This window comes from Saccopteryx leptura, chromosome 2 (assembly GCF_036850995.1).
Source record: "Saccopteryx leptura isolate mSacLep1 chromosome 2, mSacLep1_pri_phased_curated, whole genome shotgun sequence".
NCBI lineage: Eukaryota > Metazoa > Chordata > Mammalia > Chiroptera > Emballonuridae > Saccopteryx > Saccopteryx leptura.
The window spans coordinates 323,355,352-323,373,430 of record NC_089504.1 but is presented as its reverse complement, the minus strand read 5'-3'; the positions used below and the strand labels follow the sequence as shown (position 1 = coordinate 323,373,430).

Here is an 18,079-nt window from a genome sequence, read left to right as displayed (position 1 = left end):
CTCTGTCTCTCTCTTCCCCTCCCGCAGCCGAGGCTCCACTGGAGCAAAGATGGCCCAGGCGCTGGGGATGGCTCCTTGGCCTCTGCCCCAGGCACTAGAGTGGCTCTGGTCTCAACAGAGCGACACCCCGGAGGGGCAGAGCATCGCCCCCTGGTGGGCAGAGCTTCACCCCTGGTGGGCGTGCCGGGTGGATCCCAGTCGGGCGCATGCGGGAGTCTGTCTGACTGTCTCTCCCCATTTCCAGCTTCAGAAAAATACCAAAAAAATAAAAAAATAAAAATAAAAATAAAAAAGATGAGCCTGACCAGGCAGTAGCACAGTGGATAGAGAACAAGAACGAACACTTGATGCTTCTCATCTCTCTCCCTTCCTGTCTGTCCCTGTCTATCCCACTCTCTGTACCTCTCTCTATCTGTCACAAAAAAAAAAAAGCAACAAAAAATACTATTGGGTAAAAGATTATTAGGACAGAGCCTGGCCTGTGGTGGCACAGTGGCTAGAGGGTTGACCTGGAACGCTGAAGTCACTGGTATGAAACCCTGGGCTTGCCTGATTAAAGAACATACAACAAGCAGTCAACCAATGAACAACTAAAGTGAAACAACTATGAGTTGATACTTTTTATTCCCATGCCCCTCCCCAGTAAATTCAATAAATAAAATCTTTTTAAAAAATTATTAGAACAGAATACTACAGAGCCTCTATCATTCCATAAATACTTATTAATTACAAAGCTGAAATGGTATTTATACAATGGAAAGTCTGGTGGACACTACCTCAACCAAGTGATCAAATGTGCTGAAAGCAGGACAGATTAACATAATGTACTTTCTTTTTTTTTTTGTATTTTTCTGAAGCTAGAAATGGGGAGAGACAGTCAGACAGACTCCTGCATGCGCCCGACCGGGATCCACCCGGCACACCCATCAGGGGCGACGCTCTGCCCACCAGGGGGCGATGCTCTGCCCCTCCAGGGTGTCGCTCTGCCGCGACCAGAGCCACTCTAGTGCCTGGGGCAGAGGCCAAGGAGCCATCCCCAGCGCCCGGGCCATCTTTGCTCCAATGGAGCCTTGGCTGCGGGAGGAGAAGAGAGAGACAGAGAGGAAGGGGGGGGGGGGGGGTGGAGAAGCAAATAGGCGCTTCTCCTATGTGCCCTGGCCAGGAATCGAACCCGGGTCCCCTGCACGCCAGGCCGACGCTCTACCGCTGAGCCAACCGGCCAGGGCCAACATAATGTACTTTCTAAGCCTATGCACTGAGATCACAAGACACCTGCAAAACGTATTTAACCTAAATTTAAAATTTAAGTGTTTTCATGAGGAAACAATGAAGCATATCCAATTAAGGGATACTCTACAAAACAACTAGCCTGGCCTTTGGTGGCAGAGTGGATCAAGTGTAGACCTGGAACACTGAGGTGACCAGTTTGAAACAATGGGCTTGCCTGGTCAAGGCACATGTAACAAGCAACCAATGAATAACCAAAGTGAAGCAACTATGAGCTGATGCATCTCTGTAAAATCAATAAATAAAATCTTTAAAAAAAAAAAAAAATTAGCCCGGACTCTTTCAAGAACTGTCAATGTCATGAAAGACAAAAAAAATAAACTAAAACTAAAAAAAGCAAGCCCTGGCTGGTGGCACAATGACAAAGAATAGTCCTGGAGTGCCAAGTTCAAATCCAGGGTCGCTGGCTAGATCCCAAGGGTGCTGGCTTATCAGGGCTTGAAACAACAGCATAGGTCTGAGCCCCAGTTAGGGCACATCAGGTGCATAACTATGTGGGACAACAAGTTGATGCTTCTCTTTCTCTCCCACCCTTCCTCTCTCAAAAAAATAAAAGGCTGAGAAATGGCTCCAGTGCAAAGGAAACTAAGCAGACCAGAGAAGTAAGTGCAATGTATGATCCTTGATTAAATTCTGAATAGTAAACACAAACAAAACAGCTATAAAGAATATAACTGACACAACTGGGGAAGTTTGAGTATGAACAAAGTATTTAAAAACAGTATTGTACATCAATGTTAAATCTCCGAAGTGTGAAAATTATACTGTGATTATGTAGGAAAATGCCTTTATTCTTAAGAGATACATACATACAGAAATACATATGTACAGAGATAAAAAAATTAAGAGCAAAGTACCATTATATCTAAAGCTAACTTTCAAACTGTATAACAAATAAAATAATTTAATATACATATATAGAGAGAGAGGATGAAGAGAGGGAGGGGCAGACAAAGAAAATATGGCAAACTTAACTATTGGTGATCATTGTATTATTCTTGTAACTCTTTGGAAAGCTTGAAAAATTTCCAAGATAAATTATTTTTTTAACTGCTCAGAAGGTTTGAATTTTTAAAATAAGTAATTCTGAAAAGATCTGAAAGGGAGGACTAAGAGATAAAATAAAAAACTAATAAAGTAGAATCACAGAAGTCAAGGAAGCAGTGTTTTAAAATGCTGTGGTCAATAGCTTCAATGCAACAGAAATGTAAATGAAACATGAATTAAGCAGAGACCATTAGATTCAGTGATCAGGAGATGGATGGTGACCTAGGGAAGAAGAATTTCATTGAAACAGTAATCATTAAGTCAAAATATAGTGAGTATAAAAAAGAATAAAACATGATTTTCAAGAAATTCAGCTATAAAAGGCAAAGAGGGTGAAAGCTACAGAAAGATCATGAGTGAAGAAAGGATTTGTTTGGCTAAACATGGCAAAGACATGAATATATTTAAATTTAAAAAGTCAGCCCTGGCCAGATAGCTCAACTGGTTGGAGCTTCATCACAAAACACAGAGGTTGCCAGTTAGATCCCAGGCAAGGGCACAGATAGGAATAGATCAATGTTCCTCTCTCTCCCTAAAATCAATAAAATAAACATTTTTTTTTTTTTTTTTTTTTTTTTTCTGAAGCTGGAAACAGGGCAAGACAGTCAGACAGACTCCCGCATGCGCCCGACCGGGATCCACCCGGCACGCCCACCAAGGGGCGACACTCTGCCCACCAGGGGGCGATGCTCTGCCCATCCTGGGCGTCGCCATGTTGCGACCAGAGCCACTCTAGCGCCTGAGGCAGAGGCCACAGAGCCATCCCCAGCGCCCGGGCCATCTTTGCTCCAATGGAGCCTTGGCTATGGGAGGGGAAGAGAGAGACAGAGAGGAAAGCACGGCGGAGGGGTGGAGAAGCAAATGGGCACTTCTCCTGTGTGCCCTGGCCGGGAATCGAACCCGGGTCTTCCACACGCTAGGCCGACGCTCTACCGCTGAGCTAACCGGCCAGGGCAAAATAAACATTTTAAAAAAAGGAGTCAGGATAGAAGATGGAAAAGAGAGAGAGAGAAGTGGCAGAGAAAAGACCCTAGAGAAGTAGAAAGGGTTGGGATCCAAAACAAAAGAGGGCTTAGCCTTGGAAAGAAGAAACACATGTCCCACTAAGACTGAAGAGAAAGAGAGACAAGAGCAAATGCAGATGACTGCAGTACTGAGGGTGGGGTTCAGAGCAGGAAGTCAAAGGGAGTCACACCTGAGAGCCCCAAGCAGGATGAAAAGAGGTCCGCTAAATGCAGAGGGATGGGCAGTAAAGGCTCCAAGAGTTCTAGAGAATGAAAAGTTGTCCAGGGACATGTAGAAAAATGTTTGGAGAGTTCTAAGGGTCCAAATGAAATGGGGACTATGAATTTAACCCAGCAGCAATCTACACGTTTGTCTGATTTTCACCAGAAATGATCAGTAGCTGAGATATAGGAATAAAGGAGCATTAACAACTGAACTGATTAAAATAAGGACTTTCCTGAACATAAGGTCAATGGGGCTAGCAACTGACTTAAGTGGTAGATCATGTTGATTAGGCTGAATTCAGAATAAAGTGAATTAACCAATGTCATCCCAATAAATACAATAAAAATTTAAAATGTGTCAGCCAGATGACTTGGTTGGTTAGAGCATTGTCCTAAGGCACAGAGGCTGTCAGTTCAATCCCTGGTCAGGGACGTACAGGAACAGATCAACGTTCCTGTCTTTCTTGCTCTCTCATCTCTCTCTCCTTTCCTCTCTTTCCCTCTCTGTCTCCATAAAATCAATAAATTTCAAAAATAATTAAAAAGAAAAAATAGCTGCCCTCGCCAGATAGTTCAGTTGGTTGTGGATTCAATCCCAGTCAGGGTACATAAAAGAAATCAATCAATGGGCTGACCAGTTGGTGGCGCAGTGGATAGTAGTTAACCTGGGACGCTGAAGACCCAGATTCAAAACCCTGGCTTGAGTGTGGGCTCACCACCTCCAGCGCAGGGTTACCAGCTTGAGCGTGGAATCATAGACATGACCCCTTGGTCATAAGCTTGAGCCCAAAGGTTTCTGGCTTGAGCAAGGGGTCACTGGCTCTGCTGGAGTCCCTGGTCAAGGCCCTTATAAGAAAGGAATCAATGACAACTAAAATGCTACAACTACGAATTGATGTTTCTCTTCTCTCCTCGTTCCCACCTACCACTCTCTTGAAAAAAAAAAGATTCATTGAAACTGAAGCAAAATGAGAGGACAGGGTTAAGAGAGGAAGGGGTAAAAGCGAGTAAAATAAAGGTCAATACATAAGTCTAAAACTGATGAATTAATAGTAGCATATGCTCACTACTTAGAAATACAGAGATCAGAACAAAGAACTAAAAGAGTTACCTCAGAGAAGAAACTGGAAGAGCTCTCTTCTCTACCCTCAACAAGTAGAAAATAAACAGGAATAATCAAACACATCTCACATTCTGCCTGACCAGGAGGTGACGCAGTGGATAGAGCATCAACCTGGGACGCTGAGAACCCAGGTTTGAAATCCTGAGGTCACCAGCTTGATTATGGGCTCATAGACATTACTCCATGGTCGCTGGCTTGAGCCCTAGGTTGCTGGCTTGAGCAAGGGGTCATTGGCTCAGCTGGAGCCCCTTCATTCCCCACTCCCATCAAGGCACATATGATAAAGCAATCAATGAACAACTAAGGTGAGGCAACTATGAGTTGATGCTTCTCATCTCTCTCCCTTCCTGTCTGTCTGTCCCTCTCTGTCTCTCTATATCTCTCTCTCTCTAAAAAAAATGTCCCATTCTCAGAGGACTTATAATTATGTTAGAAATATTTTTTGACTGAGACTTTTAGGCCAAAATGTAGATTTTATAGCAATTAAGAATATAGTTTGGGAGTAAAGAGGAAGAAAAGAATCACCTTTTTAAGCACCTTCATGGCAAATATTTTTCCAGTATTTGCTCCTGTTACTTTTCGTACTTGAAAAACCTGTATAAAAAATAAAAGCGTTTGTGTGTTATTAAAGGCTAGACTATGCTAGTCACACGCCCTTAATTTCTATTTATAAGAAACAAATGATACAGTAGTTCATAGTCTTATAAAAACTAGCACCAAGAAGGGCTGTGTACAAAAATAAGGGGCTAAAAGAGACTATATTAAAGATTAGTAGTGAAATCCGTTTCACAACCTGGGCTTTCCTATTTGGTCTGCTGACATCTGGTGGCACAGTTGGGCAATGACCATCTAATGACAATCATTCCATGTTTATACATAGAATACATGTTTGCTAAATAAAAAGCTATAATCAGGGTTCCCAGAAGCATAATACCAAACTTAAAAATTATAAAATATTTCATAAATTTCTCCCAAGAATGCCACTGTTCTTGCTTCACCTAAAATTATTTAATAATAGCTGACAGGAATAACCATTTACCTACTCCTTAAAATAGCTAGTTAAAAAACATTTTCATGCAACAGCTAAAGCATGTAAGACTCAAAGGGCATGTGTTATACATTCAAGATCATTAGAATGTCTCCTTAAGCCTAAAAATATATCACAGATGTCATGTCATGCTTGGCAAAAATTAACACTACTGAATAGCATACATAGTTCTCAAACTATATAGTTATAAATTGAAATTGTCTTGGGCAGAACACACAGAGGTGAGGTCTTAAACTAAAAAGCCTTGGGCAAAACTATGAAATTAAGGAGTTCTATTCATCATTTTTCTTCTCCCCTCTTATATTTTTCAGCTTCCCTAACTCTTGCTCTAGATACTGTAAATCAAAGAAAACCAATTCAGATTAACAGACAACAGTAAAAGGTATTAAAGGTATTAATATACCAGGCCTCTTGAAAGTAAAGAGTGATTTGTTTTTTTAAAGGATACCTATAGAGTACCATTTAAAGTCAAAGGAAGAAATGAATCCTCTAATAACAGACTTTGTCTTGGCACAGCTGTCTATATTCAACAAATACTGAATGTCAATTATATGCCAGGCTTTTACCTGTATGATGCTAGAAAGAGGAGAACTACTTGTACATCCCTCCAATGATACAGGGTAAGTGATTATATCCTTTGCTGATAGCTAGCAAACAAAGATTGAAGAGGACTGCTAAAACCAGGGTATAAAAAAAAAATCGATCTACCAAAGACAGATAACAGCTCTCATTTCAAAAATACTTCCTACCTTTCCATAGCCCCCTTTACCAAGTACCCGAAGTAGCTCAAAACATTCTGGTCTGATTTTTTCTGGCCCTCTGTTCACACTAGTTTCTGAGATTTCAAATTTCTCACAATGTTCCATGCCACTGGGGAGAAAAGCAAAACCAAAAGTAAATTTGCAAAAAGTTAAACTACTTTCAGCATATTGTTAGAGAGAGAAATGTAATCCAATTTAGTTAAGGGGGAAAAGTACATGATAGCAAAATTAGTATCTGTATTTTAAGTAAACATGACGATTCAATGACATGGTAGGTCAAGATTAGGGTAGTTTTATAAATTGCATCCTTATCTGCTTATTTACAGAATGTGCTAGCAAGTGTTTACTTTCATAAGCATCAAGTACCCACAAAGTAAGATAAATTAGAACAAGTTTATTAAGTTGCCAAAGGAAAAAGTCATCAAGTTATTCAAATTTAGTTAATTCAAAATGTCTATTAGATCAGGTATCATCCAACCTCATTTGGCAACTTCAGCAGAAAACCTCAAGATTCCTAAAAGTACCCAATGGGTATAAGTCTTTATGCTACATAAATTCTTGCAAATAAAATATATCCACACATCTTCTATATCTACTATGAACATGATTTAAAGATTCCAGAAGGGTGGCAATTTTGTCTGTCACTTAAATGTTTCAATATGAGCGATCTCCTCAGTCTCCCCACCCAAACCAGAGTTGGGGTACAGAGCAGATTAATCACCATACTCCCCTCAAAAAACATGCCTAAATGACTTTCAATTGCACAGATCTCTGTTTGAATGGTGTATTACAAGGAAAACAGGGACCATTTGACTTTTGGGGGCAATAATAATAATTTTATTTTTCAGTAAGAAAAGGTGGTTCTCTTTATTAAACTAACAAAAATTCCTAACCCACTAAGGCTCATATTCAGTATACTCCGAATATGAATGAGTATCTTTTCTCAAAATCCATACATGATATCAAAGTCCTGAATGTTATAATATTGATGCCAAACTCAATAAATTAAGTCTATTTATATACATTTAAGAACAATTCAGTGGAATCATACAATGGCTAATGAACTGGAGCTGATAACCCTACTTGTAAGAAAGACAGCACAATAAAATATTTTCATATAAACTTACAGTTCGTATGGTCCAACTCCCCCATGGTCCATGCTTTCATTTAACTGACCCTGAAAAATATGTTAAAGTTTTAAAGATAAATAATCTCACAAAATAAAAATGTTAAAATGTTTTGCTCCGTTAATGAAGGAGAACAAATGAAATGAACCTCACTAAAAATTCTCTATACTTTAATGGCAAATATGGTGATAAACAAACTAAAGTATGCAAAAAAAACTAAGGGGACTACACTTGTAATTTTGAATGACAACCAAGCTACAGATGCTACTCATCAATTATCTATGAATAAAACCATTTAATTTTTCCTTCAAAAATTAATTTATTTTGTATATAATGAAACTGAAGGTACTACAATTCTGAGTATGAGTTACTAAATTCATTGTTTTATACAAAGTACTGTTCTGATACAAAAGACTAAGATAATGCTATAAACCTTATGTAACTATAACCTAACTAAGCCTAAGGTAACCACAACTAGTCCAAGATATTTTAGTGTACAATATGGCTGATCAATGCAAAATAATTAAGCTACACTCTCAAATCATTAGGAGTCATGTTGGCCAAACATTTATTCTGACCAAAGTATAAGCAAATGCAAAATTTAATTAATGTTCTGTACACTAGCAATGAATAATTCAAAAATAAAATTAAGATTAACTTCAGCCTGGCCTGTGGTGGTGCGGTGGATAAAGCATCGACCTGGAATGCTTAGGTCATAGGTTCAAACCCGTGGCTTGCCTGGCCAAGGCAAATACACAAGCAAGCAATAAACGACTAGAATGAAGCAACTATGAGCTGATGCTTCTCGCTCATCCTCCTCTGTAAAATCAATCAATAAAATATATTTTAAAAATTAAGATAACTCCATTCACAATAGCATCAATAAGAATAAAATACTTAGAGCTTGACCAGTAGTAGCTCAGTGGATAGAACACTGACCTAGGACACTGAGGTTCCAGGTTCAAAGCCCCAAGGTCCCTAGTTTGAGAGCATAGGCTCATCCAGCTTGAACGTGGGATCATTGGCATGATCCCATGGTCACTGGCTGGAAGCCCAAGGTTGCTGGGTTGAGCAAGGAGTCGATGGCTCAGCTGAAGCCCCTGGTCAAGGCATGTATGAGAAGCAATCAGTGAACAACTAAAGTGCTGCAGCTATGAGTTGATGCTTCTCATCTCTCTCCCTTACTGTCTGTCTCTCTCTTCTCACTAAAAAAATAAAATAAAAAATAAGAATTAAATACTTAGAAACAAAATTTAACAAAAGAAGGATAAGACTGACCTATTGTGGCACAGTGGATGGAGTGTTGACCTGGAACACTGAGGTTGCTGATTCGGGACCCTGGGCTTGCTTAGTCAAGGCACATACAAGAAGCAACTACTACAAATTCATAGTTCTCGCTCCCCTACCTCGCTCATCCCACCTCCATCCTTTCTCTCTCTCTTTTCTCTGATATCAATAAATAAAATCTTTTTACAAAAGAAAAAAGAATGGTAAGACTTGTGCACTTGATAACTATAAAATTTTACTGAAGACATAAATCAAAAAGACATTCCATGTTCATGGATCAGATGGTTTAATATTGAGATGGCAATAGTATCCAAGTTGTTCTACAGATTCAACTCAATCCTATCAAAATCCCAGGTTCCATTCTTGCAGACAAGCTGATCTTAAAAATTCCTACAAAAAAATGCAAGGGGGAGGGGGAGGAGCATAAAGAAAACTAGAAAGTGACGGAGGACAATCTGACTTTGGGTGATGGGTATGCAACATAACTGAATGACAAGATAACCTGGACATGTTTTCTTTGAATATATGTACCCTGATTTATTGATGTCACCCCATTAAAATTAATAAAAATTTTTAAAAAATAAAAATAAAAAAATGCAAGGGACCGAAAAAAAAGCCAAAACAATCTTGAAAAAGGAGAACAAAGTTGGAGGACTAAAACTTCCTGATTTCAAAAAAATGTACTACAAAGCGGCAACAATCAAGACAGTGTGGTACTGGCATAAAATAGACATATAAATCAATTAAATAGAACTGAGAGTCCAGAAATAAACCCTTACATTTTTGGTCAACTGATTTTTGACAAAGATGCCAAAAAAATTCAATAGGGAAAATAACAGTCTTTCAAAAAATGGTGCTGGTTCAACTGGATATCCTTAAGTAAAATATTACTTTTGACCCCTACTTCACGTGATATACAAAAATTAACTCAAAATAAATCAGAGACCTAAATGTAAGCTAAAACTATAAAATTCCTAGAAGAAAGCTAGGAGGTGTAAATTTTCATGATCTTTGGGTAGACAATGATTTCTTAAGACTCATCACCAAAGGCATGAACAATTAAAGGAAAAAAATCAATAAATTGAATTTATTCAAAATGTAAAACTCTACTTCCGAAGACACTAACAAGAAAGTGAAAAGAGCCTAACCAGGAGGTGGTGCAGTGGATAGAGCATAAGCCTGTGATGCAGAAAACCCAGATTCAAAGCCCCAAAGTCACCAGCTTTAAGAGAAGGCTCACCAGTTTGAGTGCAGGGTCACTAGTTTGAGCATGGGATCATAGACATGACCCCATGGTTACTGGCTTGAGCTCAGAGGTTGCTAGCTTGAAGCCCAAGGTCGCTGGCTTGAGCATGGGCTCATCTGGTTTGAGCAAGGCTCACCAGCTTGAACCCAAGGTTGCTGGCATGAGCACGGGGTCACTCGGTCTGCTGCCCCCTGGTCAAAGCACATAGGAAAAAGCAATCAATGAATAACTAAGGTGCCGCAACGAAGAGTTGAAGCTTCTCATCTCTCTGCCTTCCTGTCTGTCTGTCTGTCCCTATCTGTCCCTCTCTCTGCCTCTGTAACAAAAACAAAACAAAAATACTGATTATGGCCCTGGCTGACTGGCTCAGTGTTAGAGTGTCGGCCTGGTGTGTGCATATCCCTGGTTCAATTCCCAGTGAGGGCATACAGGACCATCTGCTTCTCCACCCCCTCCCCTTTGTCTCTCTTCCTCTCCCGCAGCAATGGCTCAGTTGGAGCAAGTTGGCCTCAGGCGCTGAGGATGGCTCCATGGTCTCGCCTCATGCACTGAAGTAAAGCAGCTCAGGTGCCAAGCAACAGAGCAACTGGCCCAGATGGGCAGAGCACCGCCCCATAGGGGACTTGCCTGATGGATCCTGGTTGGGGTGCACATGGAACTCTGTCCCTCTTCCTCCCACTTCTCACTTAAAGAAAATTAAAAATAAACAAAACTGATTATTCTATAATTTTTTCTTTAATGTTTGTTTTATTTAATTCTAAATTAAAGAGCACAGAGTAGTTAACACTAACCATGACTCTGAAGCCACCTAGAAATATATGCCCTATGGCTATGTTTTGTTTTGTTTTGTTTCCCTATGGCTATGTTTTATTTCTGGAGCTGGAAAGGCCTGTATTACCACTTGCATCTGTGTTTATAACTTCCTACCTTTACCTTCTGGAGCAGAAGCATTTGAGGCACAATTCTTTTCTGCTATTCAAAGTTTCTTTTAGAAAAGTCTCACACCAGAAGCATAAAACTAACACTATATAGAATATGTACTGACAACTCTCACAGAAATGTCTTTATTCAGATTTATTTTTTCTGCTGCCTTAAGCTTTATGACTCAACCAATGCTTTCTTTGTTTGCCACTATAACTGACAAAGTAGAATCATACTCATGTCAGTACTATACAAGATACACTGTTTCAAACTAGCCCGGCAGAATGACTATTTGCAGAGTTTTAAATTAAAATTGCATATAAATTCAACTTAATGTGCATTAAGTTCCAATGAAAGAGAGCAGTTTATAAAAATTTAAATAGATTATTATAGAATCAGTAAAATTTAAAAAAATTTTTTTTATTTTGACAAGAGACAGAGAGAGAGTCAGCTAGGGACAGACAGACAGGAAGGAAGAGAGATGAGAAGCATCTATTCTTTGGCACCTTAGATGTTCAATGATTGCTTTCTCATATGTGCCTTGACCAGGGGGTTACAGCAGAGCGAGTGACCCCTTGCTCAAGCCAGTGACCTTGGGCTTCAAGCCAGTGATCTTTGGGCTCAAGCCAGTGACCATGGGGTCATGTCTATGATCCCATGCTCAAGCCAGAGACCCCGCACTCAAGCTGGATGAGCCTGTGCTCAAGCCAGCAACCTCAGAGTTTTGAACCTGGGTCCTCCACGTCCCAGTCCGATGTTCTATCCACTGAGCCACTGCCTGGTCAGGCAGAATCAGTAAAATATTCTTAATCCAGATATTCATTAAATCATTTTTCCACTTGCTTGTCTATTCACAGATATTTCCTTATAAAATAAGATTCAGTAATTCAGATAAACTGGGAAAAAGGGGTAAACATTTTCTAAAATCTTGGGCTATTTAAAGAAGCTTTATTGTAAATCCTAGAAAAAAACATAGGCAGTAAAATCTCACACATTTCTTGTAGCAATACTTTTTCTGATATATTGCCTCAGGCAAGGGACACAAAAGAAAAAATAAACAAATGGGACTACATCAAACTAAAAAACTTGCCCTGGCTGGATAGCTCAGTTGGTTGGAGCATCCTCCCGAAGCGCAGAGGTTGCCGGTTCAATCCCCAGTCAGGGCTCATACAGGAACAGATTGATGTTCCCTCTCTCTCTCCCCCTTCCTTTCTCTAAAATCAATAAAATAAACATTAAAAAAAAAAACCTAAAAACTTTTGCACAACAAAGGAAACCATCAACCAAATGGAAAGACAACCTACTGAATGGGAGAAAATATTCACCAATGATACATTTGATGAGGGTTTAATTTCCAAAATTTATAAATTGTACTTGTACAACTCAACACCAGAAAAATAAACAACCCAATTTAAAAAATGGGCAAAGGACACTTCTCCAAAGAGAACATACAGATGGCCACTCAATGTCACTAATCATCAAAGAAATGCAAATTAAAACCACAATGAGATATCACCTCACCCATCACAATGGCTATCATCAATAAATCAACAAACAAGTGTTGGTGAGAGTGTGGAGAAAAGAGAATTCTTGCACACCAATTGTGGGAATGCAGATTGGCACAGCCACTGTGGAAAACAGTAGTTTTTTGTGGAGTTTCCTCAAAAAACTTAAAAATAGAATTGCCTTATGACCCAGCAACTTCACTTTTTGGGAATGTATGTAAAGAAACTCAAAACCCTAATTTGAAAAAATATATGCACCTCTATGTTTATTGTAGCATTATTTACAATAGGCAAGATTTGGAAGCAGCTCAAGTGTCCATAAGTAGATGAGTGAATAAAAAAGCAGAGTTATATTTACACAATGAACTACTACTTGACTGTAAAAAAGATGGAAATCTTCCTTTTGCCACAGCATGGATGGACCTGTAGAATATTATGCTAAGTGAGGTAAGCCAGTCAGAAAAAGACAAGTACCATGTGATTGCACTTCCATGCGGAATCTAATGAACATACTAACAAAACAGAAAGACTCATACAAGAGAAGAGACTGACAGCTGTCAGAGGGGAGGGAGGTTGGGAGGCTGGGTGAAAAAGGTGAAGGGATCAAGTAAAAACAAAAACAAACAAAAAACAAAAACAAAAACTTCATGGCCACAGACAACAGTATGGTGACTGCCAGATGAAAACAGGGTAGAGGGAGGTGGAAGAACTCCACGGGGGTATAAATGGTGGCAGAAAGAGACTTGATCTGTGGTGGTGAGTGTACGATGCAATATGCAGATGTGTTATAACAGTTGTACACTTGAAATACATATGGTTTATTAACCAATGTGACCCCAATAAATTCAATAAAAAATAATTAAATTAGGTTAAAATGCTTTATGGTTAGTATCTACTACAATGAAAGATAAACATTGATGCCCTGGTCAGTTGGCTAGGTGGCAGAGCACTGGCCTAGCATGTGCATGGCCCAGATTCAATTTCCGGTCAGAGCACACAGGAGAAATGACCATTTGCTTCTCTACTGCTCCCCCTCGCTCTCTCTTTCTCTCTTTCTTCCCTTCCTGCAGCCATGGCTCAGTTGGTTCAAGCATACTGGTCCCAGGCACTGAGGATTGGTCTAAGGAGCCTCTGCCCCAGGTGCTAAAAACGCTCAGTTGTGAGCATGGCCTCAGATGGTCAGAGCATCAGCCCAGACAGGGGTTGCTGGGTAAATCCCTGTCCAGGAGTATGCGGGAGTATGTCTTTCTATCTCCCCTCCTCTTACTTGGAAAAGAAGGGAAAAAAATAGATAAGCATTGCTAATGAGCTTTTTTCTATAATTTATCATAATCATAAATATCTGAATGCATACTATATAGCACTTTGTTTTTCAAAGCACTAAACAATTTTAAACTTTTGCCTGGGCCCTGGCCATTTGGTTGAGTGGTAGAGCGTCTGCCCAGCCTATGGACATCCCAGGTTCCATTCCCAGTCAAGGCACATAGGAGAAGCGACCATCTGCTTCTCCCCCCCTCCCCCCCTCCCTTCTCTCTCTTTATCTCTCTTCCCTTCCATAGCCAGGGCTCGGTTGGAGAAGCTGGCCCTGGGTGCTGAGTATGACTCCATGGCCTTGCTTCATGCACAGTTGTGGAGCAACAGCCCCAGATGGGCAGAGTACCCCCCCCGGGGGGCTTGCTGGGTGAATCCCAGTCAAGGTACATGTGGGAGTCTAACTCTCAGCCTCCTGCTTCTCATTTAAGAAAAATTAAAACAAAAAACAAAACAAAACAAAAAACCTTTGCCTGACTAGGTGGTGGCACAATGGATAGAGCATTGTTCTGGGGCACTGAGTTCCTAGGTTTGAAACTTCAAGGTCGCTGGCTTGAGCCCAAAGCTCACTGGCTTGAAGCCCAAGGTCACTGGCTTGAGCCCAAAATCACTAGCCTGAGCAAGGGGTCACTGGTTCAGCTGGAGCCCCACCTTGGTCAGGCATATATGAAAAAGCAATCAATGAACAACTAAGGTGCCGCAACTATGACTTGATGCTTCTCATCTCTATCCCTTCCTGCATGTGTGTCTTTGTCTGTCCCTCCCCACCCCTAAAAAAATTTTCCCCCCACAGGGATAGAGAGAGAGAGAGTCAGAGAGAGGGACAGACAGGGATAGACAGACAGGAATGGAGAGAGATGAGAAGCATCAATTATCACTTTTTCGTTGCAACACCTTAGTTGTTCATTGACCGCCCCCTCATATGTGCCTTGACCGCGGGCCTTCGGCAGACCGAGTAACTCCTTGCTCGAACCAGCGACCTTGGGTCCAAGCTGGTGAGCCTTGCTCAAGCCAGATGAGCCCGCGCTCAAGCTGGCAACCTCGGGGTCTCGAACCTGGGTCCTCCACATCCTAGTCTGACACTCCATCCACTGCGCCACCGCCTGGTCAGGCTAAAAAAATTTTTTTTAACTGTTTTGTTCATCTAATATTCCAATCTGAAACTCATACAGTAAGCTCTGTGACTAAAGTTTTGAATTAGTCAAGTAAAAATTGAGGATTTTAAACTATTGCATCACAATTTTCTAAGACTCTTTTAACTTTGTGTCTCCAAAAAAGGCAGAGGTTTCTAACATTTTCATAATGTAACAAAAATCTCTAAAGGAAAACTTTCCCTTAGTTTCAACTCACTGTCCCTAAATTATACCATCACCAGCAAAAAAATCCCAAAACAAAACACCCCCCTACAGGCAAACAAACAAACAAACAAAAAAAAAACTCTCTTAGCCTGACCAGGCAGTGGCACAGTGGATAGAGCATCAGATTGGGACATAAGAGGACCCAGGTTCTAAACCCCAAGATCACCAGCTTAAGTACAAGCTCACCAGTTTGAGTGGAGAGTTGCTGGCTTGAGAGTGGGATCATAGACATGATCCCACTGGCTTGTAGCCCAAGGTTGCTGGCTTGAGCAAAGGGTCACTCGCTCTGCTGTAGCCTCCAGTCAAGGCACACATGAGAAAGCAATCAATGAACAATTAAGGTGCCACAACGAACAACTGATGCTTCTCAACTCTCTCCCTTCTTGTCTGTCTGTCCCTCTGTCTGTATGTCTCTCTGTCTCTGTAACAAAAAACAACCCTCTTATCCATTGGTTTTATAATAGTCCTCTGAGGTATTCAATCGAGTTATTTTTATTTCAATTTTACCTATCAATGTATTAAATTACTTTTCTCATCTTTTATTCACTAAAGAATACATATATTTACTAATACAATACACATTCACTCAGTGTAACATACTTAAAAATATCTTTACATAGTACCAATGATTTAATTTAAAAAAAAAAGATACTACAGCCCTAAAAATGCAGCCTCTACTATAATAGCATTTATTACTAACTCTCTAGGCATAGATGAGGGTAAACTTGAATGATTGGTTCCTGACCAGCTTTATCTCTATGAATTAGCTAACTGCTTAATATGTTAAGATATTTTAAGAGTACTTTATATACTTATCTCACGCAATAATCATTTACAGAGAAAAAAAAAGTATTATAGGGATTAAATAATTGATTCTAGGTGACACAGGCAGTGAGCATGGTTGGAAGGATTTGAATTCACTTCTAACACACCACAAAGGGCTACATTATGAACAAGACTAGTAAACGCAATGAAAGAGTTGTGCAGTGAAGCTTGCTGAATTGAGTCAGAAGACACTACCACTAGTTATCTATGTGGTCTTAGGCAATCATCTCCCTGGCCTATCCCTCAGTTTCCTTACTATAAAATGAAGAAGTGAAGCTACTTTGATACGCACTAATTGTTTTAAAAGTTTGTGCACTAAACAAATAAATAAATAATAAATTAAAAGTTTATGTACTAAAGGTTATAAGTTCACAAATAGCCAGAATATTAATTATATTAGTATCAATTCACAATAGTCTGATTTTCTAAAAATCCAAACCTCTCTCATTTTTCAGAAAATTTAAGTTTTATTTTAGAGGAACCTGAATGTCACTGAATTCCTTTGGGTGGCCAACCCAATCCCACACCAACTCTCTTTGCTATTCTACCTGAGGAACCTCTTAGAATAACACACACAAAAGAAACATCTTTAACTCCAAAAGAATTGCTAAGTAAGATATATTTTGCTAAAAGCTCTTTCTCAAAATCCTCTTTAATTACCTGTGCTCTTTCTCCAAAGTTCCTCTCCCCAGGGTAATGGCCATGTTTCTATCAATTTTTTGGCCTCTCCTTCCACACTCTCCCAAAATCCTATTTGCTTGTACCCAACAAAACAAATATCCAGGAGTAGGCCAAAACCCAATGAGGTTCCAATTCATAATAGTATCTTACTACAGTATTTACTGCCAATGCCTTTTACTTCTCCTGATAAACCAATGGGTCTGGAAATTCTATCAGTTCAACTGATGAAGATTTTGTAAAGCACCCTTCCTATCAAGTTTTCTCCCCTGCCCTGCTACAAAGCCACTGCCATATGGAGCCAATATAATTGACAATACTATGCTATACATAATGAAAGTCATCTCGTTTTGTTTCAAGTTGTATTTAGTGTATCATGTGTTCTATTAAGAAGCTAACTGGAATTACATATGCAAACATATTAAAAAGTACACATCTCGTCCTGACTAGGTAGCTCAATTGGCTAGAGCATTGTCCCATATGTCAAGGTTGTGAGATTCTATCCCCAGTCAGGGAACATATAAGAATCAACCAATGAATGCATAAATAAGTGAAACAACAAATCAATGTTTTTCTCTCTCCTATTCTCTCTCTCTAAAATCAATCAATAAAAAATAATAATAACAGCCCTGGTCGGGTAAATCAGTTGCTTAGTGGGTTCAATCCCCAGTCAGAGCACATACAAGAATCAACCAATAAATGCATAAATAAGTGGAACAACAAATTGATGTTTCTCTCTCTCTCTCTAAAAATCAATAAAATTTTTTAAAAAATAATAAAAATTTAAAAATAATAAAAGTGTAAAAATTAAAAGTACACACCTCAATATCCACCTTCCAAACTGTGTAACTTTGATTTAGGCTCATTTGATTATGAAAAGAACAATATTATTTTAGCCTACTTAGTTTCTTAAAGTTTTCAAAGTTCTTTAGACATAGCATCTCAATCTTGTCAACAAGGAGGGCACAACTTGCCAGAGGAGAAGATTGGGGTGAAGGAAAGAACGGGAAACCCCTTAGGTACTCAGAGCAAACATCTAACATCAGTCATTAAAACATGTACTCGACTAGACAATGGAGTTCAGAGGATTTTCCCAGAATCAGTGATTTACTCTGACAACACCATTTTTGAACATAAGGCATAATTTGTGATTTTTCAATAAATTTATCTTGAAAAGAGAATGATATTCCACAAAGAATAACAAACTATTAAGACAGCAAAGGTAAAACCAGGAGTTGCATTAAGAAAAACCATTCTAAATTTAACAACCTAGATTACAGCAAGGAAAGCCCTCACACCACCATTCACAAGTCTCAGTTCAAACAA

At 39.6% G+C, this 18,079-nt stretch overlaps 1 protein-coding gene across 5 annotated transcripts in view; it reads right to left on the bottom strand.

Moving 5' to 3' along the window:
- Nucleotides 1–18,079, bottom strand: part of RPS6KB1 (ribosomal protein S6 kinase B1) — a 43,014-nt gene that overhangs the window by 23,839 nt on the left and 1,096 nt on the right. For all 5 annotated transcript variants that reach the window (XM_066363146.1, XM_066363144.1, XM_066363145.1 and 2 more), the window contains exons 2-4: nt 7,623–7,672; nt 6,484–6,604; nt 5,212–5,280 (exon numbers count right to left, since the gene is read on the bottom strand). In XM_066363146.1, the coding sequence (XP_066219243.1) occupies nt 5,212–5,280; nt 6,484–6,604; nt 7,623–7,672 (240 nt within the window). The remainder of the gene's footprint in view (nt 1–5,211; nt 5,281–6,483; nt 6,605–7,622; nt 7,673–18,079) is intronic.